Source organism: Neoarius graeffei, chromosome 5, assembly GCF_027579695.1.
Source record: "Neoarius graeffei isolate fNeoGra1 chromosome 5, fNeoGra1.pri, whole genome shotgun sequence".
Taxonomy (NCBI): domain Eukaryota; kingdom Metazoa; phylum Chordata; class Actinopteri; order Siluriformes; family Ariidae; genus Neoarius; species Neoarius graeffei.
The window spans coordinates 9,560,333-9,572,832 of record NC_083573.1 but is presented as its reverse complement, the minus strand read 5'-3'; the positions used below and the strand labels follow the sequence as shown (position 1 = coordinate 9,572,832).

General features: G+C 42.6%; 1 protein-coding gene across 1 annotated transcript in view; it reads left to right on the top strand.

Moving 5' to 3' along the window:
* The window catches only part of ddc (dopa decarboxylase), an 84,409-nt gene that overhangs the window by 31,344 nt on the left and 40,565 nt on the right, over positions 1–12,500 (top strand). The window contains exons 5-6 of the mRNA XM_060920391.1: positions 6,838–6,972; positions 7,844–7,987. Coding sequence (XP_060776374.1) covers positions 6,838–6,972; positions 7,844–7,987 — 279 coding nt within the window. The remainder of the gene's footprint in view (positions 1–6,837; positions 6,973–7,843; positions 7,988–12,500) is intronic.

Sequence of the window (12,500 nt, the reverse complement as noted above, 5' to 3'; positions counted from 1 at the left end):
AGATACGCCAAAGGGTGGCTGAGAAATGAGCACACTTCCTGTTTTGCATCTGCCATCCAAATTTGATTGGCTGCCACGGCCAAACGCTTAGGAAATTCTAAAAAGCGGGTAAGTATTTTATGCAGCTTAGTCCCCAGGTGCCATCTACCAAGTTTGGGAGAAATTGGTCAAAAAATTGAGGGAGGAGAAGCATTTTAATTGATTTTCACATAATTCAAAATGGCGGAAAATCTACTGGGTGGAATATGAGGAGACAGGGCCCATTGGATTCCTTTTGACCCAAGCATTCCAGCCACACTAAGAATTTGATGATCAGACGTATGGTTCAAAAGTAACAAGCAGAAATGTACCTGCAATTTTGACCTGTTGGTGGCGCTAGAGAGTTTGAGGTGCTGAGTTGAAATTTGGTGACAAGATCCTTGAGGCAGCCTAGAATCAGTGTGCCAAGTTTAAAAACCTCTAGTCAGACGGTTCTATGCATTGCCATAGAATTTCATTGATTTTAACAAAATTCAAAATGGTGGAAAATCCTCAAGGCAGAATATGACGTCATAGGGTGCGATGGATTCGGCTTGAGCCAAGGATTCCTGACATAGTGGAATTTTGTTTCTAGGCAAAACGCATCATGAGATATGAGCCAAAAGACATTTTTCCTAGTTATAGCGCCCCCTAGCAGCCAATTTGTTCCAAATTTTTTGCTGCCCTTTGGGGAGGGGTGTTGCATAAAGCCACCAAGTTTCGTTAAGATACGCCAAAGGTTCGCCGAGAAATGAGCACACTTCCTGTCTTGCATCTGCCAGCCAAATTTGATTGGCTGCCACGGCCAAACGCTTAAGAAATTCTAAAAACCGGGTATGTTTCTTGTGCAGCTTAGTCCCCAGTTGCCATGTACCAAGTTTGGGAGAAATTCTTCAAAAATTGTGGGAGGAGAAGCATTTTAATTGATTTTCACATAATTCAAAATCGCGGAAAATCTCCTGGGTGGAATATGACGAGACAGGGCCCCTGGATTCGTGGTGACCCAAGTATTCCAGCGATACTAAGATTTTGATGATCAGACGTATGGTTCAAAAGTAACAAGCAGAAGTGTACTTGCAACTTTGACCTGTTGGTGGCGCTAGAGAGTTTGAGGTGCTGAGTTGAAATTTGGTGACAAGATCCTTGAGGCAGCCTAGAATCAGTGTGCCAAGTTTAAAAACCTCTAGTCAGACGGTTCTATGCGTTGCCATAGAATTTCACTGATTTTAACAAAATTCAAAATGGCGGAAAATCCTCAAGGCAGAATATGACGTCATAGGGTGCGATGGATTCGTCTTGAGCCAAGGATTCCTGCCATAGTGGAATTTTGTTTCTAGCCAAAACGAGTCATGAGATATGAGCCAAAAGACATTTTTCCTAGTTATAGCGCCCCCTAGCAGCCAATTTGTTCCAAATTTTTTGGGGCCCTTTCGGGAGGGGTGCTGCATAAAGGCACCAAGTTTCGTTAAGATACGCCAAAGGGTGGCCGAGAAATGAGCACACTTCCTGTTTCGCATCTTTGCAGCCAAGTTTGATTGGCTGCCACGGCCAAACGCTTGTGAAATTCAAATCACCGGGTATAACTTTTGTGCAGGTTGGTCCAATTATGCTATCTTCCAAGTTTGGGAGAAATTGGTAAAAAATTGAGGGAGTTGAAACATTTTAATTGATTTTCACAAAATTCAAAATGGCGGGAAAAATATATGGGCGGGAAATGACGTCATGGGGTGCGTTGGATTCGTCTTGGCCCAAGGATTCCAGGGATACCAAGTTTTTGAAAATCAGCCCAACGGTTCAAAAGTTACAAGCAGAAATGTACCTGGGAATTTGACCTGTTGGTGGCGCTAACGGGTTTGAGGTAGAGGCCTGAAATTTGGTGAGAGGAATGTTGAGAGTGTCTAGAATCAGTGTGCCAAATTTCACAACTTTTTACCAGACGGTTCTATGGGCTGCCATAGACTTGCAGAGGCGGAAGTGGACTGAATAATAATAATAATAATAATAATAATAATAATAATAATAATAATAATAAGAAACAATAGAATCACTATGGGTGCCTTCGCAGCTTTGCTGCTTGGCCCCCAATAAAATACAACTAAAATCATCTCGGAGGCCATAAAGTTCCGTCCTACATTACTGTAACTCATCACCCAATCGATAAGCAAGGCTCACTTTTTTTCAACAGGACATACAGTGTCTTGCAAAAGTATTCATCCCCTTTGGTGTTTTGTCGCATTAGAAGCTGGAATTACAGTAAAATGGATTTTTGGAGGGTTAGCACCATTTGATTCACACAACATGCCTACCACTTTAAAAGTGCAAATTATTGTTTGTGTCACAATAAAACAACAATTAAGATGAAAAAAAACCCAACAAACCAGAAATCTGGAGTGCGCATAGGTATTCACCCCCTTTTGTATGAAATCCCAAAATAAGAGCTGTGATGACCTGGCGACTTGTCCAGGGTGTACCCCGCCTTTCGCCCGTAGTCAGCTGGGATAGGCTCCAGCTTGCCTGCGACCCTGTAGAAGGATAAAGCGGCTAGAGATAATGAGATGAGATGAGAAGATCCACCTGTGTGCAATCAAAGTGTCACATGATCTGTCACATGATGTCTGTATAAATCAACCTGTTCTGGAAGGACCCTGACTCTGCAACACTACTAAGCAAGCAACATGAGAACCAAGCAGCACTCTAAACAGGTCAGAGACAAAGTTGTGGAGAAGTATGGATCAGGGTTCGGTTATAAAAAATATCCCAAACCTTGAATATCCCATGGAGCACCATTAAATCCATTACAGCAAAATGGAAAGAATATGACATGAGAAGGCCACCCACCAAAACTCAGAGACTGGGCAAGGAGGGCATTAAATCAGAGATGCAACAAAGACACCAAAGATAATACTGAAAAGATCCACAGCGGAGATGGGAATATCTGTCCATAAGACCACTTTAAGCCGTACACTCCACAGAGCAGGGCTTTATGGAAGAGTGACCAGAAAAAGAAAACAATAAGAAAATGTGTTTGGAGTTTTCCCAACAGCATGTGGCAGACTCCCCAAACACATGGAAGAAGAGTCTCTGGTCAAATGAGATTAAAATTGATCTTTTTGGCCATCATGGGAAACGCCATGTGTGGTGTAAACCCAACACCCTGAGAACACCATTCCTACAGTGAAGCATGGTGGTGGCAGCATCATGCTGTGGGGATATTTTTCATCTGCAGGGACAGGAAAGCTGGTCAGGACTGAAGGAAAGATGGATGGCACTAAATACAGGGTAATTCTGGAGGAAAACTTGATTGAGTCGGCCAGCGGTTTGAGACTGGGATGAAGGTTCACGTTCCAGCAGGACAATGACTCTAAACATGCTGCTAAAGCTACACTGGAGTGGTTTAAAGGGAGACATTTAACCCCTTTGGATATAATGTGTACAATTGTACACATGAAGTTCCATAGCATTTTTTCTTGTGTTCAAAGGGGTTAAATGTCTTGGAATGGCCTAGTCAAAGCCCAGGCCTCAATTCAATTGAGAATCTGTGGCATAACTTGAAGATTGCTGTACACCAACTCAACCCATCTAACTTGAAGGAGTTGGAGCAGTTTTGCCTTGAGGAATGGCAAAAACCCCAGTGGCTCGAAGTGCTAAGCTAATAGAGACATACCCCAAGAGACTTGCAGCTGTAATTGCAGCAAAAGGTGGCTCTACAAAATATTGACTTTGGGGGGTGAATACCTATGCACACTCCAGATTTCTGTTTTTTTTTTTTCATCTTAATTATTGTTTGTGTCACAATAAAACAACAATTTTCACCTTTTAAAGTGGTAGGCATATTGTGTAAATCAAATGGTGCTAACCTCCTAAAAATCCATTTAAATTCCAGCTTGTAATGTGACAAAACAGGACAAACACCAAGGGCGATGAATACTTTTGCAAGACACTGTATAACTTTAACATTTTGGCAAGAAAAATATCATACTAGGAACACCACTCACACTGCACACACCTGAATCACATTGCATGGACTGGTGGAAGTGTAAGGGAGGGAGTAAAGCGGAGACAAAGAACTGGACAGATAGATGCTTCTTTTCTCAAACCTGGTACAGTAATTGGATGAGCTCCATGAGGATGAAATTACACCGCTCCAAACTAAGATTGTGTAAGAGGACAGAGTAGCAAACTCGGTGGAAGCGATGCAGCCTCCCAAGATGCAGCATCACAACAGCATGGTGTGATGCAGACTTACTTTTACCATGATTATTTTCCAATAATAGCATGTCCCACAGTGTTTTATTCCTCTTGTACTACAGCAATGGAACGTCCACCATATATCACTGTGAATGATCTGTTCTAAGCCGAAATTAAATTAATGTAAACCCGTGATCTGGATTACAGCTAGAACTATTGTCCAAGCTGCTGTTATAGAAAATTAATCCGCACCCTCTGATCAGTCAGAATCAGGAATTCAACATGACTGTGGTCTAACCACCATTATAATGTGTGGTGAGGTTTTTTGTTTTTTAAATAAACTTATTTATCTTTTGCACGTTTTGTTTCACCTGAAGTCAAAAGTAGCCCAATTCTTTCTGGAGTCAATACAATGTTGCTTCACAGTATGTGTGAACATGATGAAACCAAATCTTCGATTGTACCTTTAGTAAAAATACTCCGATTAAAGACAGTTAAGTCATCGTCAGATTGGTTTTGCTTTTCTTAGAAATATCTGCGTAATTGTATGGAGTGTCACAAAGCAATGCTCATCTCATTTTGTGTGCGCGCACGTGCTTTTTGCCTAAAGAGAGGGATCAAAGAAAAGGCCTGGCTCACAGCCAGCTGATTCAATATGTATTAAAGGGGCTTGAATTGATGCAGCTTCCCAATTACTGACGGAAAATTGTGGTGCGCATGTGTCTATAATGGAGGCAACAACCTGTACACCTTCTTCATTGGTGCTTTCGTTATGTCTTTGCTTTTCTGACCCAAGATCAATACCAGGAAATGACAAATTCTTGATTAGGCTTGAAGAACAAGCTCAAAATTCTAGCCAATATCAACAAATTTAATGTGTAATCATACAGCATTAAATATTCCTACAAGATAAAAAATAGTAAATACAAGATTTGGTAAAACAAGTATCAATCTGAATTTTGCTTCTCATCTCATTATCTCTAGCTGCTTTATCCTGTTCTACAGGGTTGCAGGCAAGCTGGAGCCTATCCCAGCTGACTACGGGCGAAAGGTGGGGTACACCCTGGACAAGTCGCCAGGTCATCACAGGGCTGACACAGACGCAGACAACCATTCACACTCACATTCACACCTACGGTCAATTTAGAGTCACCAGTTAACCTAACCTGCATGTCTTTGGACTGTGGGGGAAACCGGAGCACCCGGAGGAAACCCACGCGGACACGGGGAGAACATGCAAACTCCGCACAGAAAGGCCCTCGCCGGCCACGGGGCTTGAACCCGGACCTTCTTGCTGTGAGGCGACAGCGCTAACCACTACACCACCGTGCCGCCCAATGTATAAATTATTCATTAAAGAAAGAGAGCTTTTGTAGCAGCCCTTCTGTCATTTGATCATTTGACCATCTGTTTTTCATGTGTGGTAAGGTGAGTAAAACAGGATGTGATCATGTGGGGGGGGACCTGTGAAGGTGCATTTCAAAATGTTATGCTCCGAATTTGACAGTCAACAAATGTGAGGAAAATGTGGAAATAAATGAATTGTGTAAAAGTCATGCATAAATATACATGGAAAACATGCATTGTAAAAAAAAAAAAAACGGTGCAATAAAATTGTCAAAAAAATGAAGATAAATTGTGAAAAAGCACACGTGAAAAGGGTATTCGGGGGGAAAAAATCACGTCACGTGAAAATTGAATCCATGTGAAAGTAAATGACTCATGAAAATAAATTGCGTACAAAAAAATACACTATGAAATCCGGTGCAAAAAAAAATCACATTTTATCAGCCCCCCCCCCCCCCCCCCCCCCAAAAAAAAAAAAAAAAATTACATGTGGAAGTGAATAAATCATATAAAGAATCACATGAGTAGATAACTTGTTAAAATTACATAAATGAATGAATTGTGCTAAAAATAATAAATGAATTGTGTTAAGCACAATCACACAATCATATTTTTTTAAATCAAGTAAACATCAGTGAATTGTGCAAAAAAATTGTGAAAAGTTTACATGAAAATGAAGAAATCATGTGAACTTGAAATAAATAATGAAAAATCATGTGAAAATAAACCATTTAAAAATAAATGAAAATATGGAGTGGGGTCAGTCGCATGTGGGACAAAAAGCCGCATGTGAAAATGTATGAAACATAAAATGCGAAGGGTCTAAATTTCACGTGGGAATTGTTTCAGCATCTTTTCATGAAACTTTATATTAGGACTGTATAAAGTCAACATAACTCCTAAATAAGTATCATTTCTCTTAGATATTTGCAGGATAATGTGATGCCCTGGCTAGCATTTTTGGATAATGCAGCCATTTAGTCGTATACAAATTTCTAAAAGAAGTCTGTCTTCTTACTCAAGACTTTATGATGTATGTTAGTATTTAGAGTATTAGACAGGTGTGCGTTTCATGTGATAATGATGATAATTAATGAATGCAAGCTACTCGACCCTGTGTTGTTGGCTCTCCTTTCATGGTTAGCATTGCTAGCGTTTCTGGGTATAATAATAAACCTGATATGTAGCTGTGGTGTTTCAACAATCTGTCCATTTGTATATATGATTTCATATGTTAAGTAACACTTCCTGGCTCTCTCTTGCTTTTTTCCTCTTTTCTTTCAGGGAACTGCTAGCGAAGCGACTTTAGTAGCGCTTCTTGCCGCTCGCTCCAGGATCGTGAAACGGGTTCAAGTTGATCATCCTGAGTGGACTGAAGTGCACATCCTGTCTAAACTTGTAGCCTATACATCAAACCAGGTCAGAATCTTTGAATTCATATACAGAAAGAATTATGCAGTATGTCCCAGAAGGTGACTTCCTGGGTGGTTTGTTTACCTCCTTTGTATTGAACTCTGCCCTGACCACACCCTTTCCTCACAGAGGCTAACCAGGATGGTTTAAGATGTAATTCTATATAAAGATACATTATATGGAAACGAGTGTTTTACTGGGAAATACACCACTCGTATTTCTCATACAGGCTACATCCGGGACATGGAGAACCAAAACCATGACCTAAATCTCTAGCTGTCACTCGTAAGGAAATTGATTCATTGTTTTGGTAAATTTTGGTACTTCTTATTTGTGAATGTGTCTGTAATTTATTTCTCACACGTACACTCAAGCACAGTGAAATGAATTTCCTCTGCATTTAACCCATCTGAAGCAGTGAACACACACACATGCACACACAAGTGGGCAATGAGCGTGCACACAAACCCAGAGCAGTGGGCAGATATGCTACAGCACCTGGGGAGCAGTTGGGGTTAGGTGCCTTGCTCAAGGGCACGTTGGCCCAAGGCTGCCCCATGTTAACCTAACCGCATGTCTTTGGGCTGTGGGGGAAACCGGGCCACCCGAAGAAAACCCACGCAGACACTCCATACAGAAAGGCCCCCATCTGCCACTGGGCTTAAACCCAGGACTTTCTTGCTGTGAGGCGACAGTGCTAACCACTACAACGCTGTGCCGCCCCTCTCTATATTACCCATGCTTAAGTAAGTCTTGAGCATTTTGATGAAGATTTTGATAACACTGCATGAGTGTGCATCTTTGTCAGGGACTCTGGTCAGGAGAATATTCTTTAATGGCTTGGAAAGTTATATTTTTAATATTCTTCACCCCACAGGCTCATTCATCTGTTGAGAGAGCAGGTCTAATAGGAAGTGTGAGAATGAAAAAACTTCCCACTGACAGCAAGTTTGCCATGAGGGGAGAGGCACTGAGGAAAGCCATTGAGGAGGACAAAGCAGCTGGTCTCATTCCCTTCTATGTAAGTTTTATATATATATATAGGATACACAAACATCCACTTTCTATACAGCAGGGGTTTTCAGGCTTTTTACACTTAAAAAAAAAAAACCTGGCTCTTGGAATGCAACATCTATGGTGGGGGAGGTGCCTGAGCTGGTGTGGGAGGTAGAGAGCTACAGGCTAGATATCGTCGGACTCACTTCAATGCATGGTACGGGCTCCGGAACCAAACTCATGGAGAGAGGCTGGACTCTATTCTGGAGTTACACTCAGTGAGAGGTGGCAAGCAGGTGTGAATTTTCTCATAGCCCCCTTGGTTCGAAGCCAGTATGTTGGAGTTCACCCTGGTGGATGAGTGAGTTGTCTACCTGAATCTTCAAGTTGGGGCACATGCATTGATTGTTGTCTGTGCTTATGCACCGAACATGAGTTTGGATGTACAACCCCGATTCCAAAAAAGTTGGGACAAAGTACAAATTGTAAATAAAAACGGAATGCAATAATTTACAAATCTCAAAAACTGATATTGTATTCACAATAGAACATAGACAACATATCAAATGTCAAAAGTGAGACATTTTGAAATTTCATGCCAAATATTGGCTCATTTGAAATTTCATGACAGCAACACATCTCAAAAAAGTTGGGACAGGGGCAATAAGAGGATGGAAAAGTTAAAGGTACAAAAAAGGAACAGCTGGAGGACCAAATTGCAACTCATTAGGTCAATTGGCAATAGGTCATTAACATGACTGGGTATAAAAAGAGCATCTTGGAGTGGCAGCGGCTCTCAGAAGTAAAGATGGGAAGAGGATCACCAATCCCCCTAATTCTGCACCGACAAATAGTGGAGCAATATCAGAAAGGAGTTCGACAGTGTAAAATTGCAGAGAGTTTGAACATATCATCATCTACAGTGCATAATATCATCAAAAGATTCAGAGAATCTGGAAGAATCTCTGTGCGTAAGGGTCAAGGCCGGAAAAACCATACTGGGTGCCCGTGATCTTCGGGCCCTTAGATGGCACTGCATCACATACAGGCATGCTTCTGTATTGGAAATCACAAAATGGGCTCAGGAATATTTCCAGAGAACATTATCTGTGAACACAATTCACCGTGCCATCCGCCATTGCCAGCTAAAACTCTATAGTTCAAAGAAGAAGCTGTATCTAAACATGATCCAGAAGCGCAGACGTCTTCTCTGGGCCAAGGCTCATTTAAAATGGACTGTGGCAAAGTGGAAAACTGTTCTGTGGTCAGACGAATCAAAATGTGAAGTTCTTTATGGAAATCAGGGACGCCATGTCATTCGGACTAAAGAGGAGAAGGACGACCCAAGTTGTTATCAGTGCTCAGTTCAGAAGCCTGCATCTCTGATGGTATGGGGTTGCATTAGTGCGTGTGGCATGGGCAGCTTACACATCTGGAAAGACACCATCAATGCTGAAAGGTATATCCAGGTTCTAGAGCAACATATGCTCCCATCCAGATGACATCTCTTTCAGGGAAGACCTTGCATTTTCCAACATGACAATGCCAAACCACATACTGCATCAATTACAGCATCATGGCTGCGTAGAAGAAGGGTCCGGGTACTGAACTGGCCAGCCTGCAGTCCAGATCTTTCACCCATAGAAAACATTTGGCGCATCATAAAACGGAAGATACGACAAAAAAGACCTAAGACAGTTGAGCAACCAGAATCCTACATTAGACAAGAATGGGTTAACATTCCTATCCCTAAACTTGAGCAACTTGTCTCCTCAGTCCCCAGACGTTTACAGACTGTTGTAAAGAGAAAAGGGGATGTCTCACAGTGGTAAACATGGCCTTGTCCCAACTTTTTTGAGATGTGTTGTTGTCATGAAATTTAAAATCACCTAATTTTTCTCTTTAAATGATACATTTTCTCAGTTTAAACATTTGATATGTCATCTATGTTCTATTCTGAATAAAATATGGAATTTTGAAACTTCCACATCATTGCATTCCGTTTTTATTTACATTTTGTACTTTGTCCCAACTTTTTTGGAATCGGGGTTGTATTCGATGTTTTTGGAGGCCTTGGGTGGGGTGCTGGAAGGCACCCCTTTGTGTGACTCTGTCATTCTGCCGGGGGACTTTAACACTTATGTGGGCAATGACTGGGAAAACTGGAAGGGTGTGATTGGGAGGAATGGCCTACCCTATCTGAACCTAATGGCCCTTTTCCACTACCCTTTTTCAGCTCACTTCAGCTCGCTTCAGCTCACTTCAGCCCGACACAGCTCGCGTTTCGACTACCTTAGAGCAGCACGACTCAGCTCACTTCAGCCCTGCTCAGCCCCCAAAACTCGCATGGTTTTGGAGTGGGGCTGAAGCGAACCAAACCGAGCCGAGTGGGGCTAGGGGCGTGAGGAGACATTCCCCTGTGCACTGATTGGTGAGGAGGAGTGTCCTCACATGCCCACACACGCCCCGCGAGCACGCTGGGATCTGTAAACCCCGTAAACCCGGAAGAAGAATAATTACGAATTACGAGAATTTCTGAAGCCTTATGCGCCTCGCCTCATCTATACGCTCTTGCCAGTATCTGCTGGCGTTGTCGGTGACAACAAGCCACAGCACCAAGACCAGCAACACTAACGACTCCATGTTTATTGTTTACTATCCGGGTCGTGAGACTACCGCTTAAAAGATCACTGATGTCACTGTTTGCGCCGCCTAACGACATCACTTGACGTCTACCCACTTTCGCTAACTTCACCCAATGTGTCCACCCACTTCCAGCCAGCACGGTTCAGCGTGGTTGTAGTCGAAATGCAACTCCAACAGCCCCGCTCAGCTCGACTCAGCCCAACTCAGCACGGCACGGCTCAGCCCAACTCAGCTGCGTTGGTAGTGGAAAAGCGGCATAAGTGGTGCTCTGTTCTTGGACTTTCTTTGCTAAGCATAGTCTGTCCATAACGAACACCATGTTTGAGTACAAGGGTGTTCATAATGGTATGGTACGGCAGCTGCACATCCTCAGAGCAGAAGGCGCTCCACAGGGTCGTTAGGGCAGCAGAGAAAACAATAGGCTGCCCCCTCCTCACCCGGAACAGATTTACACCTCCAGATGCCGCAGGAAAGCAATGGACATTTCAAAAGACTCTTCACACCCCGGTCATTGTCTCTTCCAGCTTTTGCCATCAGGCAAGAGATACAGAACAATGAAAACCAGGACAAACCGCCTAAAAAACAGTTTCTATCCCAAAGAAATCATGGCTTTTAAACTCAAATGTGCAATAGAACTATTTTTGGCCAATGTGCAATGTGTGTGTGTGTGTGTGTGTGTGTGTATATATATATATATATATATATATATATATATATATATATATATATATATATACAGTGGGGCAAAAAAGTATTTAGTCAGCCACCAATTGTGCAAGTTCTTCCACTTAAAAAGATGAGAGAGGCCTGTAATTTTCATCATAGGTACACTTCAACTATGAGAGACAGAATGGGGGGAAAGAATCCAGGAAATCACATTGTAGGATTTTTAATGAATTAATTGGTAAATTCCTCGGTAAAATAAGTATTTGGTCACCTACAAACAAGCAAGATTTCTGTCTCTCACAGACCTGTAACAACTTCTTTAAGAGGCTCCTCTGTCCTCCACTCATTACCTGTATTAATGGCACCTGTCTGAACTCGTTATCAGTATAAAAGACACCTGTCCACAACCTCAAACAGTCACACTCCAAACTCCACTATGGCCAAGACCAAAGAGCTGTCAAAGGACACCAGAAACAAAATTGTAGACCTGCACCAGGCTGGGAAGACTGAATCTGCAATAGGTAAGCAGCTTGGTGTGAAGAAATCAACTGTGGGAGCAATTATTAGAAAATGGAAGACATACAAGACCACTGATAATCTCCCTCGATCTGGGGCTCCACGCAAGATCTCATCCTGTGGGGTCAAAATGATCACAAGAACGGTGAGCAAAAATCCCAGAACCACATGGGGGGACCTAGTGAATGACCTGCAGAGACCTGGGACCAAAGTAACAAAGGCTACCATCAGTAACACACTACGCCGCCAGGGACTCAAATCCTGCAGTGCCCCCTGTTTAAGCCAGTACATGTCCAGGCCCGTCTGAAGTTTGCTAGAGAGCTTTTGGATGATCCAGAAGAGGATTGGGAGAATGTCATATGGTCAGATGAAATCAAAATAGACTTGTCGTGTTTGGAGGAGAAAGAATGCTGAGTTGCATCCAAAGAACACCATACCTACTGTGAAGCATGGGGGTGGAAACATCATGCATTGGTGCTGTTTTTCTGCAAAGGGACCAGGACGACTGATCCGTGTAAAGGAAAGAACAAATGGGGCCATGTATCGTGAGATTTTGAGTGAAAACCTCCTTCCATCAGCAAGGGCATTGAAGATGAAACGTGCCTGGGTCTTTCAGCATGACAATGATCCCAAACACACCGCCCGGGCAACGAAGGAGTGGCTTCGTAAGAAGCATTTCAAGGTCCTAGAGTGGCCTAGCCAGTCTCCAG